Genomic DNA, 18,359 nt, shown 5'->3' on the forward strand with positions numbered 1-18,359 from the left:
CCTTCCCAACTCGATATCCTAGAGTGTTTTCCAAGCTTCCAAGAGTGTTTCCGGGTGGTGTTCACTCTCCTACACACTCCCAATGATTGAAAGTCAACAAAACGGTGCATCCTTTTGCTGTAATTTTTGGCCTTTTGGCTAGAAACCCTAACTTCAACATTCCTTTTGTAACTATTTGGCCCTCCTAGCCCTATTTCACAAGATGAAACCCATGCTCGAACACCAAACACGTGGAAGAAGACATGGGGATAGGGTCCATAAGGTTTGATTAAGAAAAAGCACTATTCTTGGTCAAAAAGTAGGAAAAAGCAAAAAGTCAAACAAGGTTGACAGCAAGTCAAGGCACCATTGGAAAGAGGAGACTGAGCCGGACCAAAAAGCTGAAAGGCGCTTTCTCAAAAAGCAGCTGCCAAAAAAGCAAAGCACCAAAAGTTGAGTAATAATTTTATTAATAAAGATAAAAAGAGTAAAAGCAAAGGCAAAACGGGAAAAGCAAAGCATCAAAAGGCAAAGCAAAAGCATGATGACTTTTTGGTAAAAAGCAGGGTCTCTTATAAGTATAAAGAGGCTTGAATCTCTTCCTTCTCAGGATCATCATTGAAAGTGGGAACTTCTCTTTTAGCACTTGGAGTCATCATCACAGAGCCCATCATCAACCTCATCATTGAAAGGAGTGTGAAGTTCTTCAACAACATTAAGGGTAGTCATCATCATTGAAAGATGGGACTCGACATCATCTTCTTCATCGAACACCTCCAGCTGCAGTCTGTTGCCACCTCCTTGTATGCTTGCCGCCTTTGAGCCGCCTGACCGTACCGTACTACACTCAGCGCCGCCTGCTTTCTGTGCCATCTACACCACCACCTACTGCTGAGCGCCAATATGCTGCTGCTGCCTGCCTTCTGAGCCCTACCCCTCAGAGCTACCTGGATGCTGCACCTGTCGCCTACCACCTCTTCGCCACCTGTACAAGCAGCGCTGCCTGCAGCCACACTGTGCTGGCTGCGGTGCCTAAATCACCGCCAGGTGCTACTGCTAATACTGCTGCCAGCGCTGTCCCCTGATAGGCTCAGCCACATGAACCGCAGGCGCTAAACAGCTCCTGCACGCTACTTGAAGAACAGCAGTCAGCGCTGCCAGCCCACTAGCGCCGCGTGCTCCATCTCCGCCTAGAAACTGTTGTCTTCTTCTGTGCCGCCAACTGTGGACTGATCTGGAATATACTCCTACGTGAAGTTTGTCTTTGTGGTTTGCTTTTTACTCCAGTTTGGGCATCAAGTTTACTATTAGATATCATACTCTTCAACGTCTTCACGCGAACCTTGTACATCTGGAGTACAAGTTAGGGATTCCCTGGACTTAGATAGGGACATGAACATGGACATGGACATGGAACTTGGACATGAACATGAACATGGAACTTGGACATAGAGCTTAGACATGAAACATAGAGCTTAGACATGGAGCTTGGATTTTAGACTTGGACTTGGATCTAGGGTATTGGATCTGGTACTAGCCCAGTGAGAGATTCTTGTGGGTTATCCTCGTGGTGTGCTCGGCATCAGAGATCTCATGACTAGACACCGACTTCGACTTGGGATTCTACATCGGCATATTTGTTTGCTTTTGTATTCATTGTTGTATTGATCCTGCCAGCATGCTCAAGGATTGTTCTTGAATATATTCCTGAAAGGGAACGTGGCCTGTTCCCCACTCAGTGCAGTGTACTGTGCAAGATCCCTATTCTCTTTTCTCTCTCCCCTCTCTCTCTTTACATCTTTATCTCTTGGAAACGTGGTTGAGTCTGTCACGGCATGCCCTACTCGGCTTACACCTTTCTCAAGTTGAACCATAGGAAAAGCTTTCCCAAGATTCCCTTCATCCTCTTCAAGATTTTTGTCGTGAAGGATTGCAATAGATTGAAGGTTTCAACACTCTAGACGCTTCCATCGTGAAGACTTACGTTGTCATTGACTCTACTTGCAATTGGTAAGCTTTGATGCTCAATTATGGAAGCAAGTAGTAGGAGGGAGAAGCTAGACTCCATGTTCACATACCCTGTGTAGTGTTCTCTTGTCCTAACGTGCTCTCTTGCAAATTGTTTCAACCATGTGTTGGTGGAACAATACAGAGCAGATGGTAGGAAACATGGCCACTTGAGAGGGTAGCGTGAGTTCCAGATCTACACTACCAACCATATTGTTTGCAATACAGGATTGGTATGGAAATCTGGTTAGAAATGGCCATGACACTATGTACTTGATTCTCCCAAGATCAGTAAACATTATTTGAGAGAGGAGCTGGCCGTTCCAACTCATTCTCTCCCTTGTCAATTCAATAAATTACATCTTGTATTGTGCTTGTTGTCCATCAAATCTTAGTGTATTTAAGTGTATTGATTAGCATTGTGTTCAACCAAGCATTTACCGGTGAAGAGCATACAGTTCTCTTTCACTTCTATCATGAAAGACAATCATTGAAACACTAGCTATCTCTACGCTCAGAATGCTATGGACAACCATAAAATGAATGTTGAAGATGCCAACACAAGAGGCAGAGACAATGAAATGCATGCTTCCATGCTTTACAGGAAGAGCAAACTCATGTGTTGTATACCAGGGAACAGGAACACGTGGGATAGCCGTCCCAAGGTAAAGAGAAAATGCAAGAAGGAGAGTCCATAGGCTTAAGGGCTGAACTTACTCGTCTACAAGCTCTTCTTTATATACCTAGATGAATCCAGGAACATGCCCAAATTCACCTTTTAGGAACATGCATGTTATATACTCATGGTAGTCAACCCACAAGACTATATAACTATCAACTCCATCATGTAGAGTATGGACTAGATACTACGACATCCCCACTAACGTCATCAGTGCCCAATAGTGGGTGTAGAACTCTGTATCAAGATATGCTCTCACACATGCACTCCACACACACACACATACACATAAGAGCATATATTCACACAAAGCTCTTCGTACTGAGTTTCTGTCAAACCTCCGGCGATACAGGGCAAACTCAGCCATAGTGAAGCCTAGCACTAAGGGAAGTAGCAAATAGAAAGAATTAGCACAGCAAATAAGTAGTTGATAGGACAAATGCACCGCTAAAGATAGAAAGAATTAGCACAATATAAACTTACTCGTCTACATGCTCTTCTTTATGCACAACAAGAAGAATTGAAGCTCTACCGCAAGGATCCGTTGGTACGTGATCGTTTGAAGGCAAAGAAAGCTGAATCTTTTATGGATCATGCCATTGCAATGATTGCTCAAGAGTTGCGCATGCAACCAACAATGCAGCACATGCATATTTGGCTCGTATGGAGAATGCCTATGGAGAAAAGGAAACCACCCCACATGTCTTGGTATCCCCACAAGTGGTTGAACAGAAACTTATGTCTAAGAGAACCATCGGCGACTTCACGCCATGCAGGTGTACCATATGTAGCCCGTGAAGAATGCAATGTTTATAACAATGGTCAAAATGTATATCAAATCCCATTGCCGACTGAAAAATGTGCATGCAACATGGGCTGCAATTTTCTGTTGGTGCAGATTTTCCGCAAATCTCGCATGCTACTCATGCCCTCGAGTGTGCTCGTGAGGAAGAAGTTATGGGTGAAAATGGATCGATGTGTGTCGAGAGGCCAGCCATGCCTCATGCTTACACAGGGCACATGTATCTATGCCTAATGCATCACCTTTTGTTCCTAAAATGATTCCGATCAAAGGGACTGTCCTAATAGACATACATGCGAGGAAACATGTTGAGATGCACGCTAATGCATCAATGTCTCGTGACTTCAAAGGTGGAGACAAATCTATGAAGTCTGATACATATCATGGGGAACATGATGCATCAAAGGCACTTGCTTTTATTGCCCAATTTGATATTGCTTTTAGTGATGAGGATTTCACTCAAAAATCTATCTCCACAACTATGGAGAGATTTCATCCTCCATAGCTTCATGGTTGATCATCCTGTGATTGCCAACAAACTCTAATTAAACGTTGATTAACATGCACAATCCAACTATACGAGAAAAGTTCCACTTAATCTATTGTATATTAAAAAGATGAATATATAATGCCATAAATTCAGATCTAGACTTGGATAAGGACTCCTTTCATGCTAGCATTAGGCTACAATGCACGAACAAAAGGTGGTTTGCTGTAATGAAGTGTTACATGCACAATAGCTCTATGTCTTCTTTCAGCCCTAAGCACCTTTCATAGGAACACATAGATGCAGCCATGTAGAAGCAATGGAGAGAAGAGAGAGGAAAACGGACAGTTTTCACCTAATCTACAATATCTTTATATTATCAAAGAGCATATATGCTTCTACAAACCTGGTGGCCTGAAGCACACCTAAAAGGAGTCTTGACTATGAAAAGTCCTATTCTATGCTAGTCTATGACCTATCCCCCAAGGGGGAACTAGATGAAATAACCCAAAAGGGTTGCTTTGCTTATATAGGCCCCGTATGCTCAGTTGGCTAGATAAAGACCTGTCAGCTAGGTCTGTCCTCTTCATACTCCCCATAAAATGCATTGCTTTCACATGTGGGCTGCCCCAATGCTGTTGACTGGTCCTCACTCCTGCCAAATGCCTCCTAGCCTTCCTCTAAGCCTATAAAAAGCCTAAATCTTGTCTTAATCTCGTTGCAAATCTAAGATTCAGCATGTCCATGAGCAATGCACATGACATCCCCCTCTATTAAACTGGATGATGGGCTTCCAACTTCTGACCTTGGATGACTGTCATCATCCCTTTGTCTCCTCATGTGGTCTCCGAGACCACTGTTATCCTTCTTGCAACCTTCTACTGAAAACCTTGCAATCCTCTGATTCCACTCCAAAGTCTGGTGTAGATCTATGCATCGGTTCCACTTTGTCCCCTCTCCTTCATGCCCTGTCCCTGAACACTTCTTTGGTCTTCTTATCCTGAGTATTGAGTTTGGCATCTTCAGTCCACCCCTTGGATGATCATCCCATTACTCTAGATCCTCTCCGATTCTGGTGTAGGTCTGGGCATTTGTTCCATCTTGTCCCCTGGTCCTTCATGCCCTGTCCCTGAACGCTTCCATGATCTTCTTTCTCGAGACTGCAAGTGGCATCTGACTGTCAGGTCTTCCATTCTGCGGGTTATGTCGTACAACCTCACCAACCTCATGGTTGTCTTCCATGTTGGTGTTACTTCCATTGGGCCTTGTTTCTATGATCTTTTCTGTACCTTGGACATGCACACCTTCATCAGGGACACTTCAGCACTTAGCATTGTTGAACAAGCTCTGATACCAATGTCACATGCCGAAGCTCTTCATGTCTTCTTTCAGCCCTAAGCACTACATAGGAACACCTGATGCAAGAACAATAAGCATAGACAAACACACACACACACACACACACACACACACACACACATGGTTGTGTTTTCAGTATATTCATAGAGTACATAAAAGGTACAATGGTTGTAACTTGTGGCCTTAAGCCTTCCCAAAAAGTAAACAAAACCCTACTCTAGGACCTACCACACCTAAGGGGAAGATAGCTACAATGATCTCCAACATGGCCTTTTATAGGGTCTTTGGCTGTCAGTCCACCTTGCCGACTGCTGTCAGCCAGCTTCAAATGGTCCCATAAATCAATTATGCTACCGATGGGGGAAAAGGAGGAAAAGAGAGTGAAAGAGAAAGAGAAAGAGAGAGGAGAGAGGAGAGAAAGAGAAAGAGATAGAAGGAGAGACGAGAGAAAGAGCAAGAAAAAGAGAAAGAGAAAAAGAGAGAAAGAGAGAAACACAAAGAACGAGAGACGAGAGAAAGAGAAAGAAAAAGAGAAAGAGAAAGAGAAAAAGAGAGAAATAGCAAGAGAGAGAGAGAGAGAGAGAGAGAGAAAGAAAGAAAGATTTTATTAACGTCTTCCAAAAGACCGAACTCGGCCTATGAGACAAATCGGAGTACATGTATGGGGTATCCTCTGTCATCCCAACAAAATGAAAAAGTACTGAATAAAAAAAGCAAGGTCAAGAGACAAAGAGGGCGAGAAAGAAATAAGAGAGAGAGAGCAAGGTCAAGAGACAAAGAGGGCGAGAAAGAAATAAGAGAGTGAGGGTGAGAGAGAAAGAGGGCGAGAGAGCAAGAAAAATCCCTCCTCGAGAAGGTGAGAGAGGGCGAGAGAGAAAGAGCAAAAAAATCCCTCCTCGAGAAGAGAAACGGGAAGAGAAATCGAGGAGAGGAGCCAATAACACAACCAAAGCCAACAAAAACCCGCTTCCATCTCTCCTTCCAAGGTGCAACTCCAAGGTGCAAAACATGCCTACAACCATCCACAGCCTCTGACACGTGGCCGACAGGATCTTGATCATATATGGCTTCTGCTGTATTTATCTGGGCTTGCCTTGTGCCTTAATCTAATCTTTATCTGCTACAAATCAAGGAATTTAGCTTGGGATTTAGCATGTCCATGCGCATGCACATGACTTCCCCTTTTGCTGAACTTGATGACGGGATTCCAACTTCTGACCCTGGATGACTGTCATCATCCCCTGTCTCCACACACGGTCTCCCATATTTGTCATCCTTCCCTTCCTAGCAATCTTTTCACTTAAACTTTGCCTTAGTTCTCTGCATCCACTCTAAATTTGATGTAGAGATATGTGCATCTGCTCCACTTCGTCCCCTTGCCTTCTTGCCCTGTCCCTAAACACAAACATGAATCCTTCTTCTTGAAACTAATCATGGCACCCTTGGCTCCAACCCTTGGATGAACTTCATCCCCTTGGAGTGCTCCATAAAAGCTTCTGGGCAACTGGCTACCAACTCTCATGAAAACCTCCCCTTGGGTCATTAAGCTCACACAAGCAAACCACCCCCACTCACCTACCCACATTTGCATACACACTAAAGCAGTGTATAATTATAATAAAATGTTTGATTGCTTTTTGGTTGACAAAGTGCTGCGGATGGAATTTCATAGGAATCATTTCAACCAGTAGAACAGATCAGCTTGACCTACTAAAAATCAAATGCTCACTCCAATAACCAAAAGAAAAGAAAAAGAAATTACCTTCAAAGTCATGTAGTCACGACTTAAAATGTAACGTCCACTTCTAGGAAACTTAACATCAGAAATAGATGCAATAATTTCTGTAAAAAAGGAGCGCGTTCCAGGAACCTCAGACTCCTCAAATCTGTTGCAAAAGAAAGCAAAAATTGAGAAGCAAAAAAAATTAAATCAAAATTAAATAAACGAGGACAGGAGATGACTTCAAGCTACTCTGTATGTGCATTTGTGTGTGTGGCCAAAATAACTATCCCAGAAGGGAATTAGAAGATATCTTACAATTTTGCATGCCTATCACATAGAGCTGACTGGCGCATGTCTACGAGACGAACTGTGCCTTTGGAGCTGCTATATGCTAGTGTATTGCAGTGAACTGGATGAAACTCAGCTGATGTTATAACTTCTGCAAACAAAAGACCACCAAAAGTTCACTATCCCATCCTCATAAAAAAATCCTTCTAACGGTAATCCACATCATGCAGATTACAAAGGAAACCGTGAAGAAAAAGGAGAGACCATAAAAGCAAGTGTATTCATATTTTCTCACATATTTGAGCTATAACTGTAGATTTACCACAACACTCATATGTGGTGCTTATCTTAAGCCCTGTGGCAGCCTATATATCAATGCAGCATATAAGTAGAGACACAAAAACTCTCTCTCTCTCTCTCTCTCTCTCTCTCTCTCTCTCTCTCTCTCTCTCTCTCAAACTATTGTGTCCCGAGATGTTATTAAGGTAGATAGGCCCAGCCCCGACAGGACACCTCCCAGAGAGCCATCACAGATTTCTTTGTTGTACACGCATCCACATCGGAGCCCACCGCCCATACCTGCACTTCGGCCCCGTGCCCCAGAGGAGTTCTTAGCGAGCGAACACGATCCATTCTACGAGCCTGATGCCCCCGACCCAAAGCATCAGGACCCTCCACCACAGAGACAGATCCAGATCCGGGAAGCTCTCCACCAACATGACATGCTCCCATCTCAGAGGGATCGCAGGATCATCATCTACTATCCGCATGGATGACAGATACACACATCGGTGTTTTTCCCTTGTTCTTCATTTTCTTTTCAGTTCTTCCATGGCTCAGTGCTTAATATTTGATAAGCCTTAATGTTATAAGGCTTAAGTAATAGCCTTATAAACATTTACTCATAACGTTTTTTTTTTATAACTACAAAATTCAAACCACTCATGGCTTCTAAACAAAAGGTGGTGACTCCTCCTATGTGACGATTCAGCCTAGGAGAGGGTAAATGCACCAACCGATGCCTCACGCAGGTGGGCCGATCAGAGCCCTGGAAGGAACCATGCTGTTCGGTAAACCTTCTTCACAAAAAATAAGCTGGAGAGCTCTCTTGTGTGACGGTGCCTACACTGTAGCATTGGAGCTTCCTACTGCATTCAAGCCCGTCTCCTGTGGTGATAGAGACTGTTGGGTGGCATCTGTTGTCCACAACTAAGAGTGGAGAACCAGGACTGATGAGGCACCTATGTGTTACACTTATCTTGGTAAAACAGAAAAATAAAACACTGGAAAAAGACTACTAGCTACAAATACAAGTAGCATCCTCAAGAATACAATAAAGACACAGTACACCCGATTGGGTCCAAAATACCCTCTGCAAGGCCCCCACCAAGCTTGGTGTATTTGCTTTATTGAATGATGATGAACTTCCTTGCTATAAACTTGCAGCCTAAGATGACTTGGTTCTGACCTTCAAGTTCACCTTTGCTTGGGAATTCCCTTGGCTGTCCTCGCCCTTGAATATCTTCAGCACTTTGTGAATTATGACTTTGATGACCTTCCTTGGCTATAAACCTGCAGCCTGAAGATGACCTGGTTCTGACCTTCAAGTTCACCTTTGCTTGGGAATTCCCTTGGCTGTCCTCGCCCTTGAATACCTTCAGCACTTAGTGAATTATGAGATGATTCAAACCCTTGCCAATGTTTGGCTTTTATAGCCTGTATTTATGCTGGTCGGTGGGCTGAACAGGGGTCGGCCTGCTGATTATTCCCACGACCTGTTTAATGTGCATTAGAGTGGTGCTTTTCACATGCTGGGCACTTTAAGGCACATTAAACAGGTCGTGGGGATAATCAGCAGGCCGACCCCTGTTCAGCACATCGACTAGCATAAACAGAGGCTATAAAGGTCAAACATTGGCGAGGGTTTGAATCATCTCATAATTCACAAAGTGCTGAAGGTATTCAAGGGCGAGGACAACCAAGGGAATTCCAAAGCAAAGGTGAACTTGAAGGTTAGACCCAAGTCATCTTCAGGCTGCAAGTTTATAGCCAAGGAAGGTCGTGATGGGGAGATTCAAGTAGAGGACCAACCATTGCTTGAGATGTCATTGCCCGAGGCCGAACTGATTGATGAGTTACAAGCGCCAGTGCTCGAGGATCTCACCGAATCCAATACAACAGAGGAGGCCGAGACTAGTGCCACAAGAATTTCCAAGGGAGTAGAGGGATCTCTCGCGTTGGAAGAGCATCCATTGGCAAAGGAACCACAAACTGAACCCGAACCCAAACTTGAACTTGAACCCAAAGAGCACATTCTAGAGTAGGTAGATCCCTCCGAATCCTATGTGGAGGAGGATGAGGTTAGCCCACCAGTTTTCGAGGAGGTAAATCTCTCCAAATCCTATTTGGAGGAGGATGAGGTCAGCCCGATAGTTTCTCAAGAATTTCTAGATGAAGAGGAGGATGAGACTACATGTGAGTCAGAAGATTCAAAGACCAAGTCAAAGAGCTTGGAAATCGATCCTGTGGATATGAGGTGGATTCTTCAATTGGACCGGAACTAAAAGGAGAAAAGGTGTATGAATTACCCTAGTGCTCCAAGTTTCAGCAGAAGGGGAAGTCACGTGCACACGTTAATCCGGTGCCACGTAAACATGTATATTCTCATTAGCAAATATATAGGCAGATTTAGAGCGGATTTTGCAGCCCTACGGGCTCCTAGAAATGCCCAAGACATAGCCCAATTGTTGGGACACCTTTTAAGCACAGCTTGGACATAAAATATGACTTTTTGGACCATATTTTGTGGTTGTCACTCTATTTCAAAAGAGTCCACTAAGGGATGTGTGGTCACCTCAGCTGCCAGACTAGCTATCCAGCCGCTATTTTTTCACATATTCATATGGCAAAACATTCTCTTTAAACAATCACAACAAATCTTTCAGTGTCAGCATATGCAAAAAGAAGACAACGTGTTTTTAAAAGTCACTTTGCAACCCCCCCAAAAAAAACATGCTTTACCTGTAAGGTCCTCCATGTTTGTAGGCTTAATGTCAACGATGTTAAAGCTTTGATCACTTACTTCCAAATTCCACAAGTTTATCCTCAAATCATCAGCAGAAATGTATGTTTCGCCATCACTGCTATATGGTAGTGACACAAATAAATGTAAAGAAAAAAGGATTCACAATAAACCTTAAGTGATAGCTCAAAAACCCAGATGTGCAAAATGGTGAGTCCTATACATCTCCTTTAGAAACAATACACACATTTTCTACTGCTCAAACTAACACATTTTCTGCTGCTTATGATTATTAGTCTATGAGTCAAGAAAAATTTAGCATGGGCAGCAATTGGCTAGAGTTGGTTGTCAAACCAACAATGTGGGGTCTAGATTAAGACCATAACCTGGAGGTGGATAGTGCGCTGCCAAACCCTCTAGTGGTTGCCGGGTGTGGTATTGGTTTGGTAAGTCCCTCAACTGATTTTCATGTATTTTTCATGAGTACGTGTGCATGTGTTTGGTGCTCTCTGGATGCACATTGTGGTCACAGATGGTTGCAAACATATCCTTGTTACAAACATGGTCAAAAAAGAACCTTGACAAGCAAACAAGAACCCACACTCACCTGTTAATTGAAATGGAATTTATATGATAATCATGAGCATGGGTATAAACTCTCCTACACCTTGCCACATATGCTATTTCATTGCTGCAAACCTGTCAGTTCATCAAAGTAGAAATTTTGTCAAAACAATTAGGCTAAGGTAAACCTTAGCTTGTCAAAACATAATATGAGGTACAAATTAGGCTTAAGTATACCTTGAGCTAATTTTCTGTATAAATAAATTGAACAAGGTGTTTATACCTTGAAATAAGCTAAGGTTCCCCTTACCTTACATAAATACACCTCAGCTTAAATCGAGGTACGGCAACCTTAGCTTGACTTAATATGCAGAACCTCAACTATATTATTTCATCTCTAAATTAAGCTAAAGTATGTGTATACAAGTGAAACAAACATTGCCATAACCTTTAGAGAGGGTACCACTACCGTGGGCAAGCGAAGAGAGTGTATTTTGTCAAAGGGAATGTCATCATGGCTATTTAAGGCCGCACTATCTAACCGAGTTGAACCCTCATTGATACCCCATGATGCATGACCATTTGGACTTAAAACAAGGTTTCCCCCAGCCAAGCCGCCATTGCCCATCCGAACACCCGGATCCAGGTTCATTTCATGAACTTTCTTAACCTTTTTTTCTAGTACCTGTCATATCATGGAACAATTTCTGTCAATCAGAAAAATTAGTAGAGATTTGAAAAAAGAGAGATTAAATAGACATTTTCTCCAAAAAAATCTACAAAATAATAGACTATTTATTTGACAATGTATTGTATATTGTATGTCCATCCAAGAGGCTGGTAGTTCCCCCCAATTCATGAGGGCATGTGGAATACATAATCCTAATCATTGTGAAGTATAAATAACAGTTTGTCCATCTTGTGCTAACCAGATATTGTCAACCAGATGCTAATCAGGATTGTCCATATGATCTCCCTATCAGTATCTTGAGCCCCTTTGCCTTGGGATTCATGGTAATTGTCAATCATGTTCTTACTTCTACTTTCAACATTCCCTAGTGACAGCACCTTGCATAATTTAGGCAGGCACACTTGACTGACAAACCACTATGCCACGGGTAAAATCCTCACTCACTTCTGTGGCTCATTCAAAAAAGACCTGACAGCGTACAAAGTACTGAATTCTCAAACATGATAAGAGTGCCCACAGAAGAAGAAAAAATATATGCTTTCTTACAAAATTCCACCTTCCATAATTTGATAGTTTTGTCATTCGTTGAAAGTATGAACAATGCACCATTAGCTGTGTGGCTCCACCTGATTTTGTTTATCTTCTCCGCAATCTCCAAACTTTTGAGGTAGTCAAACTGCCAAGAAAATGAATCTTAGCCCAGATGTAGGTAGGACTAGGCCCCAACTTGATTTTGGATACAAAAAAGAACTTCTCTCACTTTGCAGCTCGGCATTGAAACTGGTTGGTTTCTTATCCTATATGACCAAATGCAGCCTCACCAATATGTATATAGCTATTATATGCACATAGACACAGACATAGGCATGAACGTAGATATGCACCCACATACATACTTACACATACTTATGCAGGTAAGTACGGATGGGCGTATGTATGTGTATGTATGTACCTATGTAGGTAGGTAGGTTGCATGTATGCATGCAATCTGTATAGATGAGTGTATGTGAAGATGTATGTGTGTGCACACGGCTGTGTGTCTGCACGTGTATGTATGTATGCATGCATGGGCAGGCACACACACACACACACACACACACACATATATATAACGCATTCATATTCTATTTATTTATAAATTTTCAAGAGACTGACCTCAGGTTCATGGCTTTGAAATTCGGTTTTGTAGTGATACTCTGGATGCTTTGTATTCAACAAATCTGCTCTTTCAAGTTCTTTCCGAGATCGAAACTGTATAACCTCCATCAACCCTTAAATTGTTATGATTTTGAAAATCTTAGAATAAAACATCATAAAAATAAGCAGTAACTTGGTCTCGTACAAAGTTACCAATGGAGAAACGCACAACATCACACCACCCCATTAAAATTCTAGGTTCCAAGCTTACATCTTTTCCATCTGTTCTTTGAAACAGAACAACACGACCACCTCCATCCCCAGTTGCCAAATGCTCCCCTGTCTTGTCAAACTCAATGGCAGATATGATATCCACTACAAAATAGGCCACATATACAAATTAGAGTTCAACCATCTGCTCAAAACTCAAAAAAATAGAGTGCCAAATCAGAGACATCATGCAGATTGGATAAAAGCAAGCATCATATTTTGCTACCTTTGCAGTTTGCCAATGTTGCTTATCAGTCCCTTTCCTACATTCAGACATCCCCCTATTAAGCTACATGGAAAACCTCTATTTTAGTATGGAGCGCCATAGCTTCTAGGTAACTTCTGTGACAAACTTCCGATGAGTTTCTACTTGTGACTCTACAGTTGAAAATAAAGTTCATTTAATGAACTATTATTTTTGGTGTAGATAAAGATCAGGAAGTTAAATAGCAAAGAAATATAATAAATCACATGTTAGAGCCTCTTACAGAAGTGATTGATATTCAATCTGACATGGAAAGTATAAACAGCAAGAAAACTGAAATAAAACACTTGCACCACATACACATGACACCAACACTGGGCCCAAATGACCAAGGCAACCCCCACCCCCTTTTCTTTACAGATTTGCTTTATGATATTAGAATACCTTTCCAAAAACACATAGATTGAAAACATAAACAAAAGATGGAGAGGAGAGAGAGATAGTTGTGTTTTCAGTATATTCAATATAGCACAAAAAGGTACAATCTTTGGCCTGCCCTTAAAAAGGTATTCTTGACTCCACATGCGGTAGCTCTAGGAGTCTTCTTTCAGCCCTAAACACCCTGAAGGAACATGTAGATACAAAACACATACAAAAGATGGAAAGAAGAGAGAGAGAGGGAGAGAGAGTTGTATTTTTCAATATATTTCTAATGTACCAAAAGGGTACAAATCCGGGCAAGCCCTAGGCTGCCCCATCAAAGGTTATTTGACTCCATGAAGTCCCTATCTGTGATCCAAGTCCCCAAAGGACTGACTGTCTAATTATGAGCCAGCCTTTGCTATATATAGGCCCTTGAAGAGGTGGTGAGCTGGCCAACCTACTATCGGCCAGTTCCTTGGACCAGAAAATCATTCTTGCTACCGACGTCATCTGCCATATACCTCATGCACTGGCCGACAAAGGTCTTGGTCCCCCCAAAGTCCCTTCCATGCCTTAGGTAGCTGTTGAAGCTCCAGAAATATGTCTTTATCTGCTGCACATCGGGGAAATAGCACTGGGATCTGCATGTCCATGTGCATGCACATTACATCCCCTTCTACTAAACTTGATGATGGGATTCCAACTTCTGATCCTGGATGACTGTCATCATCCCCATGTCTCCTCATGGATTCCCCAACTGTCATCCTTTCCTTCCGAGCAACCTTTTCACTGAAAACCATGCCTTGTTCTCCAATTCCACTCCAAATCTAAAGAAGATTTGTGCATCTGTTCCACTTTGTCCCCTTGCCTTCTTGCCCCATCCCTGAACACTTTCTTTGGTCTTCTTTTCTTGAGTATTGAGTCTACACTCTCACTCCACCCCTTGGATGATCATCATCCCTTGGAACCATTTTTCTGAAAGCCTTTCCTGGTTATGTCCCAAGTGGCATCCAACTCACCAAGTGCCATTCCCCTTGGGTCTTGTGGAACACCACCAACCAACCTCTTCGGAACTTTTTCCATGTCCTATGTTACTCTCCTTGAACTGTGCACCTTCATCTGGGACACCATCAGTGTGCAGCATCGCTAAACCTGAAGCTCTAATACCAATGTCACATGTGCGAAAGCTCTCTGTCTTCTTTCATCCCTAAACACCTTTCCAAGAACACATAGATGCAAAACACAAACAAAAGACAGAGAGAGAGAGAGAGAGAGAGAGAGAGAGAGAGCTGTGTTTTCAGTATAGTACAAAAAGGTACAATCTTTGGCAAGCCCTAGGCTGCCCTTAAAAGGTATTCTCGACTCCACAAGTCCTATCCTACAAATCTAGCCCCTACAGGACTGAGATACCCAAAAATGAGCTATGCGCCACATGTGGACTGGCCGACTTGCTCTCAGCCAAGTCCTTGGACATAAAATAATCTCTTGCTGTCAACACCACATGCTAGATCTCCTATCTGCTGGCCGATAGGAACCTCGTCCATCCCACCGTCTTCTCTGCCAATAATAGCTGCTACAGCTCCTAAATCTGGTCCTAAATCTGCTCCTATGTCACTTGCATCCCGCACTTGGATGCCACGTAGACATATCTGTACAAAAGGTGCAGGACCTGGGGTGGAAAACTGATCCCATGTGAGCCCACTCCGGAACGAGTCAGCCAGGGTCTCACTCCAGTCGTCCGAGGTCAGGTGTGCATTGTCCTACACATGCGTCCAAAGTCAGGTGTGTGCATTGTCCTGCACATGAAACAGTGCCAGTCCGCGCTCTGAGTCTCCCTCTGAAATGATGTCAATGGTTCTGTGTATTTGGTATGATACTGGATGCCAGACCACTATGTAGTCAATTAGGGTTTGCATATAGGAAAGGAGCCAGCCCATAGGGCTACCCCAAGAACTAATATGTGGGCATGGGGGAGGTGTAGAACCACCCCCATAGGGGCCAAGAAGGCCTTGACTGTGCCCACCAGCCATGGGATGGGCTGGAAGGGCTGTAGGCCAGCCCTAGGGCCCCTAGACAGGCAGCCGACAGGGTACCCAAAACCCTAGAGGGCTGTAGGCCAGGTATGGGGCAGCCCACACAGGCTGCCCAGCAGCCAGAAACAGAGGCGCATGATGGCCAGCAACCTATTATGTGATGCGCAGCTTTTTTAGCATTAAATGCTGAATATTCTAGTCATGGGACTATTTTTAGTCAGCCGACTGGGTTTTAGACAGCCGACCAACACCCTGGAGGGGTATAAATACCCATGGCATATATTCAGGTCATTCATCTCATATTTCACCAAGTGCTGAAGCTGATCAAAGGGCCAGGACAGCCAAGGATAAGCTAACGCAGAAGGGATGAAGAATTGAAGGTCTCAACAGGCAAAGGATTTTCCTCAGCCAAGAAGGTTCAGGTTCAGTCTTATATTTCAGTTTTGCATCATTCTAATAAAAGCAAATACACCATTCATGGTGGGGGGGCCTACAGAGGGTATTCGGGACCCAATACTGTGTCCTCTTCTCCCTCTCTCTCTCTCTTTCTATTTTTCTGCACATCTACATTCAATTTTGTGCGTTAATTTCGTCACGACAAGTGTGCTGTTTTTCTGAGCATTGAAGTTACCGATCTCCCCCAAAGCTTCCGCATGTTACAGTGGTATCAGGGCCTACTTCAAGTGTAAAGATTCACCAATTTTTTTCTCGCTTGTGTGGTTGGTTTTCAGACTCCGATGGACCACCCCTTTCGGAGTAACTCCTGTCCCTCAAAGGACAATTGGTTTTCAACCTCCCGAAGTCTCCCGCACACATAGTGGATGGTAGATTGCGCTCCGGAAAGGAAGTGCGTTTTCCTTCTCTGGCGAGCTTCAACGACGAGGGAGACCAAGAACCTTGGGACCAAAGTGCACCAAGCAGCCCAGCTAGGGCATCAGGCATGAGTGTTACAGAGATGTTCCAACAACAATCGCAGACCAGAGTACCAAGTTGGAAGAGCAGAAGGCGCAAATACCGGCTCTGGAAGAGCGCACCCGTTCTCCAGCGCCGCGTTTTCCATCTCCTCCTCCCTCTCCTTCCGTATCCCAGATTCTAGATCCTCTACACAGGGAGCATTCATGCTCATTGTTCTAGCCATTCAATCCTCTAGGGGTTTGGGTCAGTAGGAGTCCCATAGGGGGACAGAATTTTGGGTGTTATCACCTTTTTATGAAGGCACCCTAGGGCTGTAGCAAAGTACCCTTTTTGTACTATATGAAATATACTGAAATTCCAGCACATCTCTCTCTCTCTACTCTCTCTCTATATCTGCGTTTTGCATCAGATGGTTTCCAAGAGTGTTTAGGGCTGAAAGAAGACTCCCAGAGCTTCCGCATGTTACAGCCAATGGGACTGCCGAGGATGTTGCCCAGTTGTTCATTCGGCATTGGTACCCGATTGGTGAGATTCCTAGGATCATAGTGTCGAACCGAGATGCCAAGTTTACCAGTCATTTTTGGAGGGCATTGTTTGATAGCTTTGGTACTAAATTGAATTTTTCCAATACATTTCACCCAGAGACGGACGGCCAGACAGAAATCTACAACCAGTTACCTTTGATGTGCTGAAGTGTTATGTCCACGATCAGCAAGGTAAGTGGGAATCATATTTGCCTTTAGTTCAAGCTGTTTTGAACGATTCTTTTTCTTCAACGATTGGCAAGACTCCATATGAGGCAGCGTTTGGAAGACCATTCCAGTTGCTATTGACCAGGACCTCGTCTTCAAATACTGAAGCGAATAGATTGATGGAGTCTTACCAGGAGATTTTGGAGTCAGTAAAGGACAGGTTGGCTAAAACGCAAGAGGCCTACACTCGACAAGCCAATAAAGACCGAAGGGATATGAAGTTTTCGGAAGGGGATTGGATTTATCTTCGAATTAAGAAGCAAAGGTTGAAACAGGTGGACAAGCGATGCCCAAAGTTGTCTTTCAAGAGCTTCGGACCTTTTCCCATCCAAAGAAAGATTAATGAGGTTTCAATGAAGTTGAAGCTACCTCCGAGTCTGACTATGCACGATGTGTTTCACGTCAGTTGGTTAAAGCCATATGCAGGTCCGATCCCTTCAGAAGTTAAAGATGAAGCGGAACCAGATATCATTGATGAAGCTGAAACTATGGTTCCAGAACAGATCCTTTTGCACTGCTTCAAGCATAGCTTAGGCCGAAGACAAAGACAATTCCTCACAAAGTTTGAGGACCGAGAGACCCACGAAGTGGTATGGCTTGACAAAGAGTTTTTTGACGACTATCCGGCGTTATTGATGGATTATTTGGAGGCTATGCAACTTCCGTCAAGTTAAGCAGAAGAGGATGTCACGTGCATCCCGCACTTGGATGCCACCTAGACATATCTGTACAGAAGGTTCACGACCTGAGGTGGAAAACTGATCCCATGTGAGCCCAGTCCGGGACAAGTCAGCCAAGGTCCCACTCCAGTCGTCCAAGGTCAGGTGTAAATTGTCCTGCACATGCGTCCAAGGTCGGTCCGGTGTGCATTGTCCTGCACATGAAACACAGCCAGTCCGCGCTGCGAGTTTCCCTCTGGAATGATGTCAGTCCTGGATGCCTTGCATATAGGAAAGGGGCCAGCCCATAGGGCTACCCCAAGAACTGATATGTGGGCATGGGGGAGGTGTAGAACCCACCCCA

General features: G+C 43.6%; 1 protein-coding gene across 3 annotated transcripts in view; it reads right to left on the bottom strand.

Moving 5' to 3' along the window:
* Positions 1 to 18,359, bottom strand: part of LOC147618711 (serine/threonine protein phosphatase 2A 55 kDa regulatory subunit B beta isoform-like) — a 55,104-nt gene that overhangs the window by 13,533 nt on the left and 23,212 nt on the right. The window contains exons 2-9 of one of the 3 annotated variants that reach the window (XM_086773745.1): positions 13,010 to 13,113; positions 12,757 to 12,852; positions 12,158 to 12,277; positions 11,380 to 11,595; positions 10,954 to 11,045; positions 10,346 to 10,464; positions 7,352 to 7,475; positions 7,076 to 7,199 (exon numbers count right to left, since the gene is read on the bottom strand). In XM_086773745.1, coding sequence (XP_086629871.1) covers positions 7,076 to 7,199; positions 7,352 to 7,475; positions 10,346 to 10,464; positions 10,954 to 11,045; positions 11,380 to 11,595; positions 12,158 to 12,277; positions 12,757 to 12,852; positions 13,010 to 13,113 — 995 coding nt within the window. Of the gene's footprint in view, positions 1 to 7,075; positions 7,200 to 7,351; positions 7,476 to 10,345; positions 10,465 to 10,953; positions 11,046 to 11,358; positions 11,596 to 12,157; positions 12,278 to 12,756; positions 12,853 to 13,009; positions 13,114 to 18,359 lie in introns of all 3 variants that reach the window. The other 2 variants (XM_086773744.1, XM_086773743.1) reach the window with 2 other exon arrangements.

This window comes from Cibotium barometz, chromosome 34 (assembly GCF_041138505.1).
Source record: "Cibotium barometz isolate CiBa-2024 chromosome 34, ASM4113850v1, whole genome shotgun sequence".
Lineage (NCBI taxonomy): Eukaryota > Viridiplantae > Streptophyta > Polypodiopsida > Cyatheales > Cibotiaceae > Cibotium > Cibotium barometz.